Source organism: Vulpes lagopus, chromosome 7, assembly GCF_018345385.1.
Source record: "Vulpes lagopus strain Blue_001 chromosome 7, ASM1834538v1, whole genome shotgun sequence".
In the NCBI taxonomy this organism is placed as follows: domain Eukaryota; kingdom Metazoa; phylum Chordata; class Mammalia; order Carnivora; family Canidae; genus Vulpes; species Vulpes lagopus.
Window position 1 is genome coordinate 128,942,768 of NC_054830.1, and position 21,628 is coordinate 128,964,395.

Sequence of the window (21,628 nt, forward strand, 5' to 3'; positions counted from 1 at the left end):
CGGTGCCACCTCCCGAGGCTGCTCAGAAGAGCGAGGTCCCTCGGCTCCGGAAGTCTGGGACCCGAGTCTGACCCGCCTCGATAAAGGGCACCAGACTCGCGGTTTTTGCCTCCTGAGCCCGCGCCCAAATCTTCCCCTCCGGAGAGTACTTTCGGCTCGGAGCTCAAGACCGCAGTCCCGGGTTTGCCAATCGGACGGCAGCGAGGCTTTCCCTCGCCTCGGCTCACATCCTGGCATTCCAGGAACTTTTGCTGACACACTTCACTCACCCACCGGGAACACGCAGCAGCGAGCAGCGAATTTTCCATATTTTCAAATACATACTCACTTTTCCCAAAAAGGGCGCTCGAGCGGATACGCGACGAGACACACGGAAGAACGGGCCTGGCGCCGCCTCCGGCTCCCCGCAAGATGGCTTCCTCCAGCCTCGCCGCTACTGGCCCTTTTCGGACCCCGTAAGCCGCCGTCGCGTGACGGTGTCTGGGATAGAGAGTCCGAAAGGAAAAGCTCGGCGGTTCAGCCGAGGGACCCGGTGGGTCTCTCGTGCGCAGGCGCACTTGCGCCCGGCGGCCTGGCGGCGGCGGCGAAAAATGTCTCGGGGCTAGGTGTCCTGCTCGTGTCCGGCCGGTCCGCCGCTTGGAGTTCGCCGTGGCGGCGGGCCCAGGTACAGGCTGCCAGGGACAGCGGGCCCGGGATGTGCCGCTCCTGCGGCGGGGCCAGGGCAGAGGGCCGGCCGCCGCGCGAGTCCCAGCCGCGCGTCCGGGTTGCGGGCGTCCGAGCTGCGGCGGCCTCGGCAGGTGGAGGCGGCCGGCGGCGGGGGCGGTGCCCGGGGAGGTCTCCGCGCCGCGGCCCCCCAGCCCCGGAAATGCGCGCTGTCCGCGCCAGCCTCGGGCAGGGCTCCTGGAGCCGCGGCCTGGGGACCGAGACTGCAGGGAGCTCTGCCTGGTGGGAGGCTTCGTGGACCCTGGGGCGGTGTTTGGCTGGTAGCGGTCGCGGGTCGGCCCCCGCCCCCGCCCCGCCCCCACCACGCCCCGAGTTCCCACTTTCTGTTGCTCAGTTTCTGCCGTCCTTGCTTATGTGGCACTCCTCTCCCAGAGTGAGTCCTAAGGTGATGTGACTATTATGTTTTTTGTTGGTTTATTTAGATTATTTTTGTCCTTTGGCTGAATTACTTCCCTTTTCTCTAAATTTAAAATTCAGAGCTAGCCGCTGATGCTCTTTCTTGTGAGCCTTGTGGGGCTGTTTGGAGCCGGGAGAGGACGGGTAATGTTTTTGTTTCTATTAAGGAGGTTTGGGAACTCTTGCTTCATAAAGGAAGCACGATTTCCAAGGGGAAGAGGGAACTAATTTGTGGTTGGCTCTTCCTGAAAAGGACACCAATTTCCTATAGAATAGAATTATTATAATTATCGTGTTATATTTTGTTGTGCATTATATATAGCTATATACTAGGTTAGATACAGTATAATTGTATTATAGCTCAAAATATGTAAATGCAGATGTGTGGAATATTTATGCTCACTTTCATTAAATATCTCTGTGAGCACAACGTGACTGCCCCTTACTCTGTACATCAGAGTACCTGTAATGTTCTAATCCCTTAGTCTGATTTACTTTTATTCATGAACCACTAGCTGAAAGGTAGCAGGCCCAGCGACTGGAAGTAAGCTTGCTGCCCACTCCTGATTTTGGTGGCCATGCCCATAGACCCTCTAATTCCAGCATCCCTGGGCTTCTAGGCTCCCCCAGGCTTCCATTTGCAGCATGCTCAGTGTGTGGGATCTCTACGTTAGGCCTCACAAAGGTGGCAGTACAGACAGGATGGACAGACTGCTCACAGTTTTCTTTCTCCATATCAGGTGCCTTTCCCAGGCGGGGCAGGAGAGAGGAAGAGATGGCCACAAGGTTGCTGCCGGTCCATGCTCAGGTGAGTGAAGGCTTCTTTCTTCAACTGTCCTCCTGGTTTGGAGATCGTGAACATGCTGAGGCCCTTGTTGAGCTTTTCGAGGCAGGGGGCCTGGTCAGGTAACTCTGGAAGGAAGCTGTTTCTCTGGTGCCAGGGCCAGTCTCATTGGGAATTCCTTGTTGATTAGGAATTCAATGTCCTGTGCCAGAGCTATACACAGAGTTTTGTGAGGGATCTAGATGTGTTTTTTCCCCCGTGAAGGGCAGAGAGTTGGGGGAGTCCGATAATTCTTTTCGTAACATTAGGAATTCAAAGAGAAGATGTAAGGCGCTCTCAAGAAATTAAGGGCCAATCAACTGGAGTTGTAGTTGGTAGGAGTCCAGGTGATTTTCTGGGAAGATCCAAGAAAGAAGACCTCTAAATCAGCAAAGTGTGGTCAGGGATGCTTCTAGTACAGTTGACTCTTGAGCGATGCAGGGTTTAAGTGTTGCGGGGTGAACTGGGAAGGCCCTGGGGTCTTGACCCAGCCTGTCCTAAAGGAATTGCTGATGGTTCTCGGTCTTGCCTCGAGAAAGAATTCAAGGATGGACACACAACACAGCAGGTGAAGGACACAGCAGGAAAGCTTATTAAAGCTAAAAGTTTACTCTCAAGATACGAGAACAGATGAGCTTGAGAGAGAGAGCTTTGTGCCCTGGGGTTTGAGTTTTCTATCTTTTATTGACAGTTGCTAACCAGAGGGTAGAATATCCATTACTTGGGGCACAAATGCAGGGTTTCAGCTTTTTCTTCCTAACTTGGTCAGGAGTTTCCTGTCCTGGTATCAGCCATTGTGGGCCTCTGTGGTTTGATCCAGCTTCTTGTGGAGAGCTACCAGAACAGCTTCTGACCTCCCCAATAGCTGGTCTCAATTTTTCTCATTGTTGGCCCCCAGGTGTCCACTTGAACCTAACTCACTGCCTGCTCTAACATAGGGTGCAGGCTCTGACCCCTCTGCCCCCACCCACCAGTCAGAAATCCACATATAACTTTTTTTAAGTTTTTATTTGAATTCTAGTTAGTTATCATATATCATATAGCTAGTAATACCAGTTTCATGAGTAGAATTCAGTGATTCATCACTTACATACAACACCCAGTGCTCATGCTCATCACAAGTGCCTGCCTTAATGCCTGTCCCCCATCTAACTCATCCCCTGCACACCTCCCTCTATCACTCCTCAGTTTATTCTCAATGGCTAAGAGTCTCTTATGGTTTGCCTCCCCCTCTTTTGTTTTTTTTTTCATTCCTTTCCCCTATGTTCATCTATTTTGTTTCTTAAATTCTACATATGAGTGAAATCAAATGGTATTTGTCTTTCTCTAACTCACTGACTTTAGCATAATGTATTCTAGCTCCATCGACATCATGGCAAATGAAAAATCCACGTAAAACTTTGACCTCCTCCAAAAACTTCACTACATAATAGCCTACTGTTACCAATAATGGTCAACTAACACATATTTTGTATGGTATATGTATTCTATGCTGTATTTTTACAATGAAGCAAGGTAGAAGATGTCATTAAGAAAGTTGAAGACAAAAAATAAACATGTTTACAGTAGTGTATTTATCAAAAGAAAATCTATATGTATTTGGACCTACACAGTTCAAAACCATGTTGTTCAAGGGTCAACTGTATTGGAAGTCTGGGTCCTGCTCAAAGGCCCCAGCTCATAGAGCTGGTGTAAGGAAAAGGAGTCGCAACTGGGCAGTGGTCTCAGGACAGATTGAGGGAAATGAAGCATCTAGTCCACCGTGTTTTCTTCCCTTCATGACCCTTTCATGGCACTTAGGGAAATAGAATGAAAACCCTGAAACCTCTCCACAAAGGCAGAAGAGAAAGAAAAACGCTTTTAACACTAAATAAGGTTGAATGAGCGTTAGGCCAGAATGTCATGTACATCACCAGCCATCCACTGAGGAGATGGCAGAGACAGAAGGCTCCCTCGCAGGTTAAGTGGCTCCAACCCAGTTTGGACATTGGTCAGATGACCAGTTAGGCCACCTCCTCCCAGGAGACAGAGGAGTAGGCACATTCAAAGAGATGGCTCCCAGGTCTCCAAGGAAGCTGTCCTGAGCTGCGAGCCTGGCAGGTGACTTAGCTATTGAAGACTTGCAGTACCCCCGCCCCCATCCATGGTTTCCCTTCCAGCCGTTCCAGTTATCAGGTGATCCTCCTTCTTACCTCTCTGTAGAAGTTCAGGGGCAGCCGAAGGCGGTGTCACAGAGCCTGCATCATTCGCCTCACTGCACTTCACCCTGCCTGGTGTGGGCACTTTACCCTCTCATTCTGGAACCACACCAGCCGAATTCGGTCCTTGCTGAGCCACAGATAGAAACCCCACCAGGTGAGCTGGGGCGCAAAGGAAGTTTTATTTGCGGCAGATGAGATCATCACCGGGAATGGCTTCCAAAGACTTGACTCCCTGAGCCAGGTGGATGGTTTCTTTTTACTTAGAGTTAAAATGAATATTTAGAAAGAGGGATCCTTGTTTCTGTATGTAAGGGTGGGCATAATGGGATCCCTGGGTGGCGCAGCGGTTTGGCGCCTGCCTTTGGCCCAGGGCGCGATCCTGGAGACCCGGGATCGAATCCCACGTCGGGCTCCCGGTGTATGGAGCCTGCTTCTCCCTCTGCCTGTGTCTCTGCCTCTCTCTCTCTCTCGCTGTGACTATCATAAATAAATAAAAATTAAAAAAAAAAAAAAAGGGTGGGCATAAGGCTGTGCACGTGCCTTAAGGAAACACGTCTAAACACACTGTAGTGCATGTTTTGTAAATGAGGCCTGGGCTCCGCCTTGGGCAGAATTTGTAGTATTATAATGAGGTAGAGGTAAAGGTCTGTCATTCCAGGGGTCACTCCATGGTCCATCTGCACAGGCTGGTGGGCGGTTACACTCAAACTGGTCTGGGTGGTCTGGGCTGGCTCTGGAGGTCTTGTCAGGATAGTCACTACTGCTGGAGGGGCGGTTTCATTTTTCTATTTGCCCAAGTTAAGAAAGAAGCTGGAAGAAGAGCTTAAGGAAGAAGGTGGGACAAAGATCGGTGAGTCCAAGCAGGTGGGCAGTCAAGGTTGGGTCTTGGGGTCTAGCTGGTGACGCTATTACGAGCAGAAGAAAGGTAGGTACAACACAATAAGATGTTATGAGAGGGAGAGACCATATTCACATAAATTTTGCTACAGTGTATTGTCATAATTGTTCTATTATTAGTTGTTAATCTCTTACTGTGCCTGATTTATAAGTTAAACTTTATCAGAGGTTTGTATTTATAGGAAAAAACAGTACATATAGGGTACGGTACTATCCAAGTTTTAGGCATCCTGGGGGGTGGGTGAGTCCTTAGAATACTCCCCCCCACCACCAGGGACGTGTGGACAACATTTGGAAAGGACAGAGACTCACCTTGAGATGCCCACAACCCTGACAGGGTTGCTGCACAGCCGTCCCCTCGGGGGGATGGTCCAGGTGAGCAAGAATGGGTTTGCTGTTGCAGGAGTCTGTGACATTCAGGGATGTGGCCGTATTCTTCAGCCAGGACGAGTGGCTGCACCTGGACTCTGCACAGAGAATGTTGTACCGGGAGGTGATGCTGGAGAACTATGGCACCCTGGTCTCGCTGGGTAAGGACATCTGCCGGGGGAGTGTCGTGGTGCCCTCTCCAAGGAGGACAATTGGAGGGCTTGTCCAGGTTCACCCCACAGGTGGGCTCAGAGATTGGCAGTTGCTGTTCCCCTCTACTGCTGGGAAAGGTCTTGGTTTGGTGGAGTCGGTGCTGGGCAGCCTGTGTGTGCTTTCGCTGGTTTTTGCCCCAAAACTCTTCTGGGTCTCACAAGAGGGTTCCAAATTAGAGGCACACACAGCCAGTGCCCTGACTTTCCTCCTGAGACCCCCATCCTGTAGGAGTGTCATTTAAGCCCCTCTCTGAACAAACGTCTCCTTCCTTCAGCTGTCCCTCTGCCACAAAGGCCCTGGTGCTGGATCCATGTGTCAGGGTAGCTGCTCATGTCTGCAGCACGGACTCATTCTCTTCTTCTTGCTCACAAACAGGAATTCTGTTTTCCAAACCAAAGGTTATTTTCCAGTTACAGCAAGGGGAAGACCCCTGGATGGTGGAAAATGGAGTTTCTCAAAGCCCCTGTGTAGGTGAGTGCCCGTGATTGGAAAGCGGGCAGAGCATTTTCTCACTGCCTGGGTGCTGCTTGATCAGCGAAGAGCCTGTGCTCAGGAGACATTGAGCAGGCCCCCCCTAGAGTACCAGGCCAGGTGGGAAACAGTGGGAAGGACATATCCTCCCTCTACCTTTTCAAGTCCTTGATTGGGCAGGTTCAGAGGGAGAGTTGAATTCTCTCAGGAAGGACCCACTTGTCTCTGTTGTCCTATGTAGTGTGAATGCAGAAAATGTAACACCATATGTAATGCATAAAGGTTTGTGAGTCATGTCATCCCCCATTTTTCTTGCTTTTGCTGGGCCAATTATTTTTCTAAATTATCCTCCTTTTGTGGTTTGAACAAACCTTCTATCACTACAGTACATCCCTCATTGTTCCATTTTGGGTTTTTGTTTGGCTTTTTTGGTCCGCAACTTATGTATGATTCAGCTAAAAAGAAAAGATATATGTGTTTTTATATACTACATAAGAGTGAGAAAGCAAGGGTAGCAAAATGGTGGTGATAAATTTATGCAGAAGGTTTGCAGATATTCAACAGGGCATTGTACTAAATATTTTGTGTGAAAATATTCAAAATAATATGTTCCAGACCCTGACTGCTAGGACATACCTCTTAGTCTCTAAAACTCTTCTGGGTTACTGGGTCAGTAAACTCTCATTTGCTGTTCTGCTTTTTTTGGTGGTGGTGTTGTCATTCTGGTTTTGTGTTTTGGTTTGTTTTGTCTTTGATTCTAGCACCAGAGTGTGGCTCTCCTTTGAGTTTTGCTGCTTACCCAATCTTCCTCTCGGTGGCAGGACACAGGCTTTCTGGGTCAGCTCAGTCACGTGTTTCCATTCATGAGCTTTAGCTTCAGATTCTCCTCTTTGGTTTGACTGGAGTATTTTCTTGAATAATGTTTTCACAGAGGTTCGTGTGTGCTCTATTTGGGCATGTCTAAAATCAGTTCTTTGACCTCTCCAGTGAGAATTATGGGTCTAGCAAACTGCCATCAATATTTCTTTCCTTCACACTTGGCTCTCGTGTCATTGATAAAAAGTCTTGTATTAGCTTGATTCTTTTTCCTCTACTGAATAGAAATCCGGTTCCCCCTCCTTTTTTTGTCTTCTGTCTAGAGTAGTATAGGGTATTTTCTTTACCTTTGGGATTCAAGTTTTTTTTTTTAAGAGATCTTATTTATTTATTCATGATAGAGAGAGAGAGAGAGAGAGAGAGAGAGGCAGAGACACAGGCAGAGGGAGAAGTAGGCTCCATACCGGGAGGCCAACATGGGACACGATCCCGGGTCTCCAGGATCATGCCGTGGGCCGAAGGCAGGCGCTAAACCGCTGAGCCACCCAGGGATCCTCTACCTTTGGAATTCAGAAGATTCATTAGGTTGTATCAAGGAGTTTTGTTTTAATATTGTAATTTGGCATCACAGGGCCCTTTGCTTTGAAGAGCCAAGTCTTTTTATCACTCCAGAGATCTTTTTTTCTACCACATACTAATATTTTATACCATATTCCACCAACAATTCAAGGCACCTATGTGTAAGAATAATGATAAAATAAAATAGAAGTTCAGTCAGAACCTTAGAAAGTGACTATGTCTGTGGCAAGGGCCAGCATGGTAGCCATGGGTGAGTTTCAGATTTGGCTCAGAGTTTTCTGATTGGTAAAGAAATCATTAGTATCAGATACACTGTGTTCTTCTTTTGCAAGCATTTTTTAAAACTTTGACTACTTTTAGTTTATGTAAGATGTATGTGGTGTTATAAAAAAGAGCAAAAAAGGAGATTGACCTGAAGTTTTGTTAACCAACCATGATGAACCTTTGCTGATATTTTACTTTTTATCCTCCCAGATTGTGAATATTTACTTGACTGTATTTGTACATGAGGGAAAGGGAGAGATGGAGAGGTTGATTATACATGTTGTTGTCAAATCTGCTTAAATTGTGAATGCCCTCGAGTTATTCAGCTCTCATTAAGTAGAGACCTAGCTCTTTGAAAGAACTCTATTGTATTGGTAAGCCGTATTTTATTAAATAATCTTTTACACTATCATAATCTTTTAGTTTCTAGTTTTTTGTATTAAGATTCCTGTAGTGGCTATAGAAAAGGAAGGTATAATATAAAGAGAAACAGAGAAAAGGTCCAGAGAGTAAATAATTACCGCACAAAGGCATGAGTTTTATCATTAAAAAGTCAAGGAATGTGAATTGAAAAAGTTTACCCAGGATTCTTTGAAAAACTATTTAACTTCATATAATTAATGATATACAAACTAAAGCAATGAGATATCATTTTCCCCTTATTGCCTCAAATTAAGAAATACACATCCAGTGTTTTCTTACTGCTCTGAGTGATACCTGAGTATCTTTCATCAGATTTTGATGGGTGTTGTCTTTCTGCAGGATGGTCTGACTTTATTAAAATTGATTTCAGGTTTGGAAATTTAAGGAAATAATTAATTTCATGATTGTGCAGAGTTGCAAAGGTGGTATAAATAATGTTATAACATGAGGGATCATTGGAGAGAAGAAAGCTAAGTGATTCTTAGAGGGGATTTATTAAATTACTATTATGTTTGTGTTTTGAAATCTTACATTGCCATTAAAACGATAGTGTCAGCCTTCATTTATTGCCATAAAGAGAAACCCACAATTTTTTAAGTGAAGAGTGGGTAATGGGAAGTTTAGTTTCAACCTATTTTTTTTAAAGTGTTTTCTTATATCCAGAAAAATTCTGCTGAGCTAAATTCCACATCTAGCAATGATTATATTTGTGTATTTTGTGTATGGGTGAACTCAACTTTCATGTTTATAGTTTTCTGTATTTTTCTTACAATGATTATATATCTCTTTTTTAGTTAAGAAAATAAAAACTCTTTCATAACATACATTCATTCATTTTGAAGCAGTGATACCATTCCTTGACCACCTTCCTAAGTGGTCAAAAAGTGGGCTGAAAATTATCCTCAGGAGTGCAATTTCCCCCACCATGTTCCCCATACTGTTATATGACCTCAGTCTCTATTAGGCTGCCCAGACCAGAAACTGTACATCAGCCTTGAGTCCTCTCTTTGATGTATGCTGTATGTCCTGTTCATAGGTGAAAGTACTTGTCATCTCTGCCTTCAGAACATCACAAATGTCCCCCCCTCTACTGCTGTGCCAGTGCAGTTCACTATCACCCCATCCAGTCTCCTCAGTGGCTGCTCAACGTCTGCCCACCCTCAATTACAGTCCATTTGTCACACCATTGTGAGCCTCTTTAAACAAAACTGTCCTGTGCCTCCTAACCCGCAGTGATCCTCCAAAGAAATTCCAGATATCTTCCCATAGCTTACAAGACCCCACGTGATACAGCTCCTGCCTACTTCTTTTCCTTACCTCAAAACACTGTCTTCTTCCCTCTTGCTCAGGCCACAGTGGACGAATCTGTGTTCCTGGAACATTCAAAGCATACTCTTACCTTAGCTGTTCTTTCTGACTGGAATCCTCCTCACACCCACATTTTTACATGGCCAGCTCTTGTTATTTAGATCCCTCTTTAATTTTACTTCCTTATCACCCAGTTTAAAACATCATCTTGTTTACTCATAGTGTACATTACCTTGTTTTTGTTGATTTTCTTTGTTATCCCCAGTTTCTTTGGTCGTTTAGTCATTGTCAATACCCTGCTGCTAGAACGTAGACCTTGCAAAAACTGGATTCTTGTCTGATATGTTCTCCATAATCCTGATCTTGACCTTTGCATGGTGTCTACTCAGTAAATAGTGCTTGAATGAGTAAGTAAGTGTCCATTATAACACCATGTACAGCACTCACAGGAGTTCCAAAACAGCACTGATTGAGGCTGTGGGTTTCAGAGAGCTTTTTAAGGCCAGTGGCTCTTCCGGTTTCTATTTAGAACCTCTTTGCAGTTTTCCCGTGGATTGACCTTGACTGCACTGGTGAGTGATGTGGGAGAGATTGCTGAGGAACAAAGCAACCTGCTGTACTTGGAAGTGCTCTGTACCCTGCTGATGTGAGCTTTGTTACTAGAGCAGGCCTGGCTGCTGTCATTGGAGGAGCTTCCCTCTGAGCTTACCTGTGTACAGGTTTCCTTGGACCCCCTTCACCCAGGCATGTCTCCCATCCTACTTCTTTCTCTTGCCCTCCTTTCTCCTCACCCTATCCTAAAAATCCAAGGATGTATTTGTTAGCAATGCTTGTATATTTCTGTGTCCTTTTTCTTTATTCTCAGTGCAAGGGAGACTTAACCTGTTTTGTTTGTTTTAGGATGGGAGAACTTGTTTGAAACCACAGTTTCTGAAGAAGAAAATCAGGAAGTAATGAATAAACTTCTAGGTGACAGTTTTTTTGACTTCAAGTTGGGGAAAGCCTACATAAATGAGAACAAGCTAGAGAAACAACAAGGCAAAAAGAACAAGCCTTTTAGGAAAGTCTTGGTCACCATCAAAAACACCTACATGAAGGAGAGGAGCTTTACAAGTATTGAGCTTGGGAAAAATCTCAATCTGAAACCATCCCTTATTAGAAAACCCAGACTCATTACCAGAGGAAGGAAACCCCATTCACAGCACTATTCAGTTCTGTTTAAACAACTGGGAGTCAATACAGTACGCAAATGTTACAAATGTAACATCTGTGGGAAAATCTTCCTCCACAGTTCTTCCCTGAGCAAACACCAGAGAATCCACACTGGAGAGAAGCTCTACAAATGCAAGGAATGTCGGAAAGCTTTCAGCCAAAGCTCATCTCTCACTCAGCACCTGAGAGTTCACACAGGAGAGAAACCTTACATATGCAGCGAATGTGGGAAAGCCTTCAGTTTCACCACATCACTCATTGGACATCAGAGGATGCACACTGGAGAGAGACCCTATAAATGTAACGAGTGTGGCAAGACATTTAAAGGAAGTTCATCTCTGAATAATCACCAACGAATTCATACTGGAGAAAAGCCCTATAAATGCAACGAGTGTGGGAGAGCCTTCAGCCAGTGCTCTTCTCTTATTCAACATCACAGGATTCATACTGGAGAGAAACCCTATGAATGCAGTCAGTGTGGGAAAGCCTTTACATCTATATCGCGGCTTAGTAGACACCATAGAATCCATACTGGAGAGAAACCCTTTAATTGTAATGAGTGTGGGAAAGTATTCAGTTACCACTCAGCCCTTATCATACATCAGAGAATTCACACTGGGGAGAAGCCTTATGTGTGTAAAGAATGTGGGAAAGCCTTCAGCCAAAGCTCTGCTCTAATACAGCATCAAAGAATTCATACAGGAGAAAAGCCCTATAAATGCAATGAATGTGGGAAGGCCTTCTCCTGGATTTCACGGCTTAATATACACAACAGAATCCATACAGGAGAGAAACCGTATAACTGTAAAGAATGTGGAAAAGCCTTCAGTTCCCACTCAGCAGTTAATACCCATCGGAAAATTCACACTGGTGAGAAACCTTATAAATGTAACGACTGTGAAAAAGCCTTCAACCAAAGCTCAGCCCTCATTCAGCACCAGAGAATCCACACTGGAGAGAAGCCATTTAACTGTAAAGTATGTGGGAAAGCCTTCCGACAGAGTTCATCCCTCATGACACACATGAGGATTCATACAGGAGAAAAGCCTTATAAATGTAAAGACTGTGGGAAGGCATTTAGCCAGAGCTCTTCCCTTACCAATCATCAGAGGACTCACAGTGGTGAAAAACTATAAACAAAATGCATGTGGAAAGCCTTCCAACTGAAGTTCATTCCAGAATCAATTTCAAAAAAAAAAAAAAATTCCTCCTGGGCAGAAAGTGATGAAGAGTAGTTGTGAGTTAAACTTCAGAATGTAGACCTCATCAGACATCAGAGACTTCATGATGCAGGTAACCTTAGGTGTATTAGGAAAGGTTCCATGAAATGTTTTTTTTTTTTTTCACAGTTTTTAAGTTATTACTGACTATAAAGTAGAGAAAGTGTAAGGTTCTTTTATCTTCTTCCTAGTGACTTGCAGTAGGAGCTCCCCCACCCAGCTTTTGCAAGCATCACCAGGAAGCATGTGGATTTATGTAACAGTGCAGCCATAAAATCTAGACTTTAGATTAATCTGGGAATCTATTTTTTTTGAAATTATATTTGAGTGTTATGCAAGCCAGTTATCCTAAGAAGAATGTTTTGGAGAAGAAATGTAAGCAGCTGATCTGTAGCTACCTCACTGTCACTAAAATGTGTTTTTTAATAGTGTAAAGGCAAATCCTGTACTTGGTGGTTGTGAAAACTTTGGAGGGTTGTTTCTTTGCTTTCTAAGCTATTTACTTGAAAAGAAAATCACTTCATAAACTGCAGGTGTACAGTGCTGTGAGTTTTTTCCCTACTTGTTCCAACTCTGAAGCAGATCTTAAGTCACTTTATTTTAAAACACAAAATGCAGGGTGTTTCACTTGGTTTTATCATAAAATGATTACCTTTGCTGTGTTAGGTTGAGAATTAAAAGTTATTCAGACAACTACTGCTTTTGCAAGATAATCTACTGATAAATGTGAGCAGTGATCTTACAGTGTAGCCATGGAAACATGCCTCTTGGCACCCAGGCTGTGCCTGCCTTATTGAGCTCTCTCCTTACTGTCCACCAGGAAGGCCCAGGAACAGTGTGGATCACCATTTGTCCTCGCTAGAGGTAAAGTGAACCAGGTAACTTTCACTCCCTCCCTCCTGCTTTCTGAGGGCCATGAGACCAATTCAGACTCTTAGTTCAGTAAATGGACTGTTAAGTGCTTCAACAAGTTAGCATGTTTCAGCACTTTTAAAATGTGAATAATAATTCCAGCAACATTAAAACGTTATCTCCCAAGTCAAACTAAAATCATTGAACATGACAGAAGCAGTGACCTCTAGTTTTGTCTGGTATCAGGAGTGGGCAAACACTTAAGGTCTGAAATACCTATTTTGTTTTGTTTTGTTTTTAAAAAGGGTAAGTTCTTTCTCTTTGTCAAGGAGTTAAAAAATATACCTCCGAAAAGGTACTGTTAGGGGTGGAGACTGAGCTAAAGCAAAAATCATTGAATTCAACTTTTGTTTCCTGTTTCAGACTCGTTGGGAAGAGACTGTTCTGGGTCATGTAATTCTCCACTGCAGTGCCCCTTTCCCTACAACCATTCTTTTAAATTCTCTAGTTTCTGGGAAGATTTCTAGGAAAATATAACTTCCCTGTCTTAGTCTATTTTGGTTGCCATTAAAAAAAAAATACCATTTAAAAAAGTTTGGGCAGCTTATAAACCACTGAAACTTATTTCTCACAGTTCTGGAGGCTGGGAAGTCCAAGGTCCTGGTACCAGCATGGGTGTATTCTGGTGAGGACCCTCTTGCTGGTTCCTAGCTGGTGGCTTTTTGTATCCTCACATGGCAGAAGGAGTAAGGGAGGCTCCACCACCATCACAGCCCCTCCCAAAGGCCCCACCTCCTAATGACATCATCTTTGGGGTTAGGGTTTGAATATGAATTTGGAAGGGGCACACATTCAGACCATCACATCTCCAAGGAACAATATAGTCCTAAAGATCATTGCCCCAAATAAATCTGAATAGAGTTACACAAAGAAAATATTAGGCACAGTTATTTTTAAGTTGAAGTCTACCAGACTTGCAGGTAACAGGGCATTTGAGTCTTATGCAGGATCTTCCAGAGGAGATAATGTACAAGCACAATGATTCCATGTAACCCAGGACCCAAATCTGATGAGGGAAGTACAAGAAAGAAAAAAATGGAGGCCTATATCATCCATGAACAAAAATGTAAAAATCCTAAACAGAGTAAATGTAATCCAGAGGTACCTCAACATAGTTAATGCATCATAATAAATGTAGATTTTTCATGGGAATGGATGGGCTATTTAGCATTAGGAAACTTACATATGCTGTGTACCACCTGGACAGATTAAAGGTGCAAAATCCATATGTTCATCTTAATAAACGGAGACAAAGCAACCAAAATATTCAGCACCTATTCATTATAAAAACTGTTAGCCAAGCAATGGAGAGAACTTACTTAACCTGGTAAAAGGTAAAAAAGAAAAAGGCAAAATATTAAAAGTAGTCACAACAGGAGGAGTTTAGAGAAAGAACAGATTATTCAATAATGAATAATGGCTCTGAGAAAAATAGTTCATCCACATAGAAGAAATATCGGATGCTTATCCTCACCACAAAGAGAATCCTGTAAAAGGCAAAATTGTGTATTTTAGAAGATGTAAAGGATAACTATGACCTCACAATAGGGAAGGATTTTTTAAACAGGATACAGGTAAGCCATGAAATCTTTTTATATATTTGCTCAGATTAAAAAAAAAAATCTGGTCATCAAAGTATACCACAAAGGAAATGAAAAGTCAAGACATAAAATAGATTTTCCCACAACATTTTTGACAAATGCTTACTATCTGGAAATTTTTAAATTTGTGCAAATCAACTTGAAAAGACAACCTTGTAGGAAAAAAAAGTGGTTCAAATACATGACTACTTATTTCACAAAAGAGGAAATACAGATTTCTAAAAACATGAAAAAGATGCCTAAAAATGGAATTTAGGATTACGGATAGGATTTTATGAGATTTTATAAATTTTCCATAGACATTATTTTAATTTTTTTAGTAATGTTTATATCCAACATGGGGCTTGAACTCACAACCCCATGATCAAGAGTCACACATTTCACTAAGTTAGCCAAGCACCCCAAATTTTATTATTTTTTTTTAGATGAGTAAAGACAAAGATGTGTGACATTACTGAGTTTTGGAATGAATGTGGAATAACTGGAATCCATACTCTGCTAGTCGGAACAAACCATCAGCATCCTATATAGTTGAACTTGTGCATATCATAAAACACAGAAGTTCCATTCCTCTTATATAATAGATAAATGTTTGCATATGAGCAGTAAGAGACTTACATAAAGATACTCTTTTAAAAAAAAGATTTATTTATTTATTCATGAGAGACAGAGAGAGAGGCAGAGACATGGGCAGAGGGAGAAGCAGGCTCCCTGCAAGGAGCCTGATTGGGACTCAATCCTGGATCCCAGGATCATTCCCTGAGTCAAAAGCAGATGGTCAACTGCTGAGCCACCCAGGTATCCCTATATAAAGATATTCTTGGCAGCACTGATCATTGTAGCTAATGTTTGGAAGTAGTCTGAATGTCTCTTAATAGGAAAATCGATAGTTTTGGAATATTAACAACATAGAGCAGCAGGGAAAATGAATGAACTAAGGCTGTAAGTGAAAACAGATAAATTTAACAGCCTGTGGACTTTTCAGAAGTCATAGGAAACAACATATGGTATCATAATATGTTCTGCAAAATTAAATTTATTTTAAGTGATTTATACATGTGGCCAAGATATTAAAAATAGCAGGTGATTGAATGACAAAATATTCTAGCTATCTGTTGCTGTGGAACAACATCCCCAAATTTAGTGGCTTAAAGCAACAATTTATTAAGACTGTTGTTACCATATTTGGGTTCAGTTGGGCAATTCTTACGTGGTGTCTGTAATGCATTTGCAGTCAGATGGCAGCTGCAGCTGCAGCTCACCTGAGCTTGGTGTCCAGGGTGGCAGGCACCCAGTGATTGCTGCTGAGAGCGCAGTTGGGCTTCACACAGAAAGGTGGCTGGTTTCTGAGGCAGTTTCCCAAGAGCCAACATTCTAAGTGACCTACGTAGAAGTTGCAGATTTTAAAACTCAGCTTTGGAAGTCCAATGACATTGATTTTGTATCCTCTTGGTGAAAAATTACTTATAGATGTGGTCCAGATTCAAGGGGAGGAGATGACACAAGGGTGTGAATACTGGGGTTGTGGTTCAGTGTGGGAACCATATTTGGAGACTAATTACCACACGAACATAAAATTCAGGATGGTGATTGCCTTTGGCTATGAGGTAAGGAAATGACTTGGGGAGGAGCATGGGGTACCTTAGCTTGCCTGATGCCTGAAAGCCTGCCTTCTCAGGAAGAGGTTGCCTGGGCCAGCCAGAATGAGGATCAGTAGGAAGACCAGTGTGTATATCAGTAAAAATGATTAAATAGAGGGTTTTTGTTTGTTTGTTTGTTTTTCCCCCCAACTCTATACTGGGTCATTTGAGGGAGGATAAAACAGAATCTTTACTACTTGATCACCTAGGTCAAGTGAATATCATTTAAGAGGTTGTACCCAAGGACTATTCCAAGGTCATAATATTCTCTCTCTTTTTTTTTAAGATTATTTATTTTAGAGTGAGGAGGGGGAAGGAACCAAGAGAGAGAGGGAGACAGAATCTCAAGCTGACTCCCTACTCATGCAGAGCCTGACTCAAGGCTCAGTCCCATGACCCTGAGATCATGACCAGAGCCAAAACCAAGTGTCAGATGCTCAACCAATTGTGCTTCTCAAAGACCTCCCAAGATCATAAAGTCCATTGTTGAATTTAAACTTGTCTTCTTAACAAAACTATCAACACCTCCCTTTCCTGTCTATACTTTGCCTTCTCATTCATCTCCCTAGATCACCAGAGGAAGAGAGATTGGCTCCTATCCCATGTCAGGAAACACACACAAAACTAAAAAATGTGCATAAGAGGACGCTTGGGTGGTTCAGCAGTTGAGCGTCTGTCCTTGGCCCAGGGCATGATCCTGGAGTCCCAAGATCAAGTCCCACATCCAGCTCCCTTCAGGGAGCCTGCTTCTCCCTCTGCCTGTGTCTCTGCTTCTCTCTATGTGTGTCTCATGAATAAATAAATAAATAATTTTAAAAATGTACATAAGAGAACTAGGCAAATGAAGACTTATTATTGAGTTCTATTTGCCTGGTTTCTCTTATTAAAGAGATTTGTTCAGAATCTAGGCAGTCTAGACATAGACTAGGCATAAGAGAATGTCAGTTTTTATGGTTTGTATTTAATAGGCCATTTTCAAAGTAACCTGAAAAAGAATATGTTTCACCTTTTAGAATATGATTGATCTGCCTGATACATTGAATTTATAATATTCATAGTTAATGACTTAAAATGTCCACTTTTTCAGGTGGGTTGGGCCCTTCTCTTGTTGGCTGTTGCATTACCAAACATGAAGAGGTCTGTGAAATGAATAGATCTTTTTTTTTTTTTTTCCCTAGACTGTCCCTCCATTGGCTTTGTCCAATGTTTTCCCCATGGTTAGATTTACGCTGTGCTTTTTTAGTCAGAAAATCATCAAAGCAATACTGTATTCTCAGTTCATTGTATTATTGCATTGGGAGCCTTGTGATGTTGGTAATTTTAACTTTGTCTTTGTTAAAGTGGTGCCTGCCTGGTCTCCCACTCTTTTCAGTCATTAGTACCATGAGCAGATCCTGTGAGCATATGCATGTATATCTGTGTTAGACAAACTCAACTCTGCCACTTGCAGCATCTATTAATGACACTTGCTTTATTATTATTACAATGGTTTCCTGATGGAGATCTCATAATTCATCATTTCTTATACTCTTATTAATTAGCTTTCCACTTTGGGGAAGTATTCCAGTTTTTATGACTGGAAGCATGGCTTCTTATTCAACAGACTGTAATCTGCTAATATCGTTACATATGTTGATGCCAAAACTGTCCCAGAGTTGGCCTCAAGAGCCCCTGCAAACTAATTTCTGGTGCCCTTTCTGTCACAAGCTTGAGACTGAATCTAAGATCTTTAAGTCACCCAGACCTACTTCTGTATATATAGCAAAATATTATTTCTTGATGTGATGCCTTGGGGGTTGGAGGAGGAATTGTGGGGTCAAAACCATTTGTGGGGATTTTTCTCTTTTTCTTGCAGGATCTTCTGTCTCCTCCTCTTGCTACTTTCCCCCTTAACACATGGTTTCTACATCCTATCCTTCCATTAACAGTATTCTCCCCATAAAGCATTACCTTCCCATGGATATCTCTTCACTTCCTGCATGTATTTAAAAAAACAAACTGTGGTAAAATATATATACAACATATGATTTATCATTATAACCATTTTTAAGTGTATAATTTAGTGGCATTGAGGATATTCACAATGTTTTGTAATTATCACCCCAATCTATTTTCAGGACTTTTTGTCTCAAATAGAAGCTCTGTACCCATAAGCAGTAACACCGCCATTTCCCCTGCTGCCAGCCCCTGGTCACCTGTTATTCTACTTGCTGCCTCTATGAATTTGCTTACTTTAGATTCCTGACATGGGTGGGATCATATAATATTTGTCCTTTTGTGTCTGGCTTATTTCACTTAGCATAATGTTTTCAGGGTTCATCCATATTATAGCAGATGTCAGGATTTCCTTCCTTTTTAAGGCTAATATTCCATTGTAAGTATCCACCACATTTTATTTATCCATTCATGTGTTGATGGATAGTTGGGTCATTTGCACATTTTGGCAATTGTGAACAGTGCTGCCAGGAACATTTGCATACAGGTGTTTGTGTAGATATTTCTCTTGGGTAAATATGTAAGAGTGGGATTGCAGAGTCACATGAAGAGTGGATATTTAACTTTGTAAGACACTGCCAAACTCTTTGCCATCGTGGCTGCACCATTTTACATTCCAATCAGCAATGTACAAAGGTTCCAGTTCCAATCTGGTTAGTTCTACATCTCTGCCAAACACTTGGTATTTTCTGGCTTTTTTCCATAATAGTCATGATTTGCATTGCCCAATGACTAGTGATGTTGAACCTCTCATTTATGTTTTTTGTCCATTTTGCATCTTTTTTGAGAAATGTGTGTTTAGATCCTTTGCCATGTTTAGAATGGGCTGTTCCATTAACGAGTTATAGGAGTTGTTTATATATTCTACATGTGCTTTGAAGCACTTATATTCCATTCTCTTCAACACCTTGTATATTTTCACACATGGAATGTACTTTCTCTTCCTTGTGGTGGTTTTATATCCATTTTAGGAACACTACTGCCTCTTTCCTCATCCTTTATTGTATTTTTTTAAAGGATATGATGGGAGTTTTAGATTTATACCACCATCATTACCCCACCTCAAGAAACATTTTGTTATCTTCTCAAACAACCACACATCATTTCTACCCCATTTTTATTTCTCTCTAAGTGCCTACTGTGTGCCATACCCAAGAACTTCATTTTGCTTAAGGCAGAAGAAACCCTTTTCATGCCCATGGCAAGAGGTCTAAAAGCTGCTCTGTCATCAGTGGCTGTTTGTGATCTCTGTTAAGTAGAAAGATATGGGAAAGGAGTGCCTGGCTGGTTCAGTTGGAAGAACATGTGACTCGATCTTAGGGTCATGAGTTTGAGCTCCACATCGGGCATGGAGCCTATTTTTAAAAAGATACGGGCAAAAGAAATTGAAGCAAATTATATACAATTTAAAAGCGGCAAGTTTTCATGACTCACTCCATAAATTTATGTGACAGAAAGACCGGGATAGAATTACCCCTCCAGCCCCTATATTCCAACACCATCCTTTCCATGCATCTCTTTGCTTATGTCAGTTGGGTTATTTTTCCTAAACAAACGTTTGTAATCACACTTGAATGTTATAATACACTTTAAACTTCTAAGAGAGTTCATATAGGACAAGAAAATGTAAATAGCTTATGGCATGTTTCTATGAGAACATTCACTTTCACAGTAGGATTCTGGGTGGGATTTTACACAGTATACCTGGTGTCCCCAAATCTAGCAGTCCATCAGCCTCCATTCCACATTTGTGCAGGGACATGTCATTTAGATCATCCACTGCTGGAGAGATTAAGGTTGAAGTGGTGTTGTAATGCAATGTTAAACACTGTATACTTCACTTTAGACTTTATAATCTTGAACAGTAAGAACAATTCCTATTTCTCTGTGTTTTTGTTTTTGTTTTTTTTTACAATATTTTTGTCTTTATTTCCTCACTGTAAAGAGAAAGGAGGAAGGACTGGAAGAAGGAAGGGAGAGAGGGAAGAAAACTTGTCCATCTCCATTTATACCACACTGGCCACATAGAGTCTGCTGCATCAGCAGGTTTCTTACTTCTTCAAGGATGCTCTACATAATGTAGACCTTTCTTCTCAAATACATGACCATTTTAAAATTGTATTTTTTTAAATATTTTATTTATGTATTTGAGAGTGGGGGGAGGGAGTATCTCAAGCAGACTGTGTGCTGAGCAAGAGCCTGACACAGGGCTTGATGTCAACCTTGAGATCATGACCTGAGCCAAAGTCAAGAGTCCAGCACTGAACCAACTGAGCTATCCAGGTGCCCCATGTGGCCATTTTTTTTTTTTTTTAAGAATAAAGTACATTAGAAACAAAGTGGACAAATAATCACTTTATAATTTGGATTCTGTAAGCTTAGAAGATAAATTTGAAGAATCCTCTCCAAGGAAAAGACAAAGAATTAAGATGTGAGATTATCAGAGATATGAAAGCCAGACATCAATAATACCAGTTTAAGGTGTTATTGAGGAGAGCAGAAAAACCCCCAGAACTGAGCCTTACCTTTTGTGTGTGTGTCCAAGGCAAAAGCAGTGGGAGAGCCAGTTGCTAGATACAGCAGGAAAAATAGAAATACTTAAAGATACGTGAAACCAGCAGGGGTAGAGGGTACTTAATATAAAAGTCAAAATAAAGAAATAAAGGTTACCTGCAAGGGAATGGATTATAAAGAATTTTTTTAAGATTTTATTTGAGAGAGAGAGAAGAAGCACAAGCATGGGGAGGAGCAGAGGGAGAGGGAGAAGCAGACTCCCCACTGAGCAGGGAGCCTGAGGGGCTTGATCCCAGGACCCTGAGACCATGACCTGGTTTAAGGTAAACGCTTAACCCACTGAGCTACCCCGATGCCCCGATGGAGTATTTTTAAAATATAATTGCCAGGACTATTTAAAATATACTTCAATATACAATGTTGAAAAACATTGTATTCAAAATGTTAACATCCTTATCTTTTCCATATTTTGAGTTTTGAGCTCTTCCAACCACTTATACCTGCTCTGTCCAAACTGCTGTCAGAATTTAGGGCCAAGGCCTTCTTAAGTAGGCCTGGTCTCTCTGCTGCTTCCTTTGCCCCTTTGGTTTAGTCTCAACACAGCGGTCATAGCGATCATTTAGAAATGGACATCTGAAGATGTCTCTGTTGTGAGGTGGACAGGGGAGACTCCGGGGCCCTGAGGCTTCCACCCAGCCTGTCCCTGGGATGTCGCTAGAGGTTCTTGGTCTTGTCACAGGAAGAAATTCCAGGAGAGGTCGCACAGTTGAGTGTTGTAAGTGGGAAAGTTAATTCAAGTGAGAGCATGCTGTCCAGATGTGAGAGCTGGGTTTGGGTCTTTTATTGACAATTCTTAGCTAGGAAGTAGGATATTTATTACTTGGGGAGGGGACTTCTTGGGAGCAGGATTTCTCACCTTTTCTCCCTTAACCTGATCAGGGTCTCCAGCCTCTTTTGTCGTGGGCTTGTCTAGTTTGATCTGGCTTCTTGTGGCTGTGTTTTGAGAATGCTATCAGGACAGGTTTCTAACTTCCCCCTTAACTGACCCAGA

At 42.4% G+C, this 21,628-nt stretch overlaps 1 protein-coding gene across 5 annotated transcripts; it reads left to right on the plus strand.

Annotated features, from left to right (window-relative positions):
- The first annotated feature begins 536 nt into the window (after nucleotides 1-536).
- Nucleotides 537-12,442, plus strand: ZNF879 (zinc finger protein 879). 5 transcript variants are annotated; one of them, XM_041763107.1, is made up of 6 exons: nucleotides 594-664; nucleotides 1,860-1,927; nucleotides 4,145-4,297; nucleotides 5,444-5,570; nucleotides 5,998-6,093; nucleotides 10,384-12,442. In XM_041763107.1, the coding sequence occupies exons 4-6, from the start codon at nucleotides 5,519-5,521 to the stop codon at nucleotides 11,829-11,831; spliced, it is 1,596 nt and encodes a 531-aa protein (XP_041619041.1). In that variant the 5' UTR covers nucleotides 594-664; nucleotides 1,860-1,927; nucleotides 4,145-4,297; nucleotides 5,444-5,518; the 3' UTR covers nucleotides 11,832-12,442. The 5 variants fall into 5 exon arrangements, with proteins under 5 accessions (XP_041619040.1, XP_041619041.1, XP_041619042.1 ...); XM_041763108.1 differs by having other exon boundaries at nucleotides 6,033-6,093; XM_041763106.1 differs by lacking the exon at nucleotides 4,145-4,297 and having other exon boundaries at nucleotides 537-664.
- Nucleotides 12,443-21,628: the final 9,186 nt, after the last annotated feature.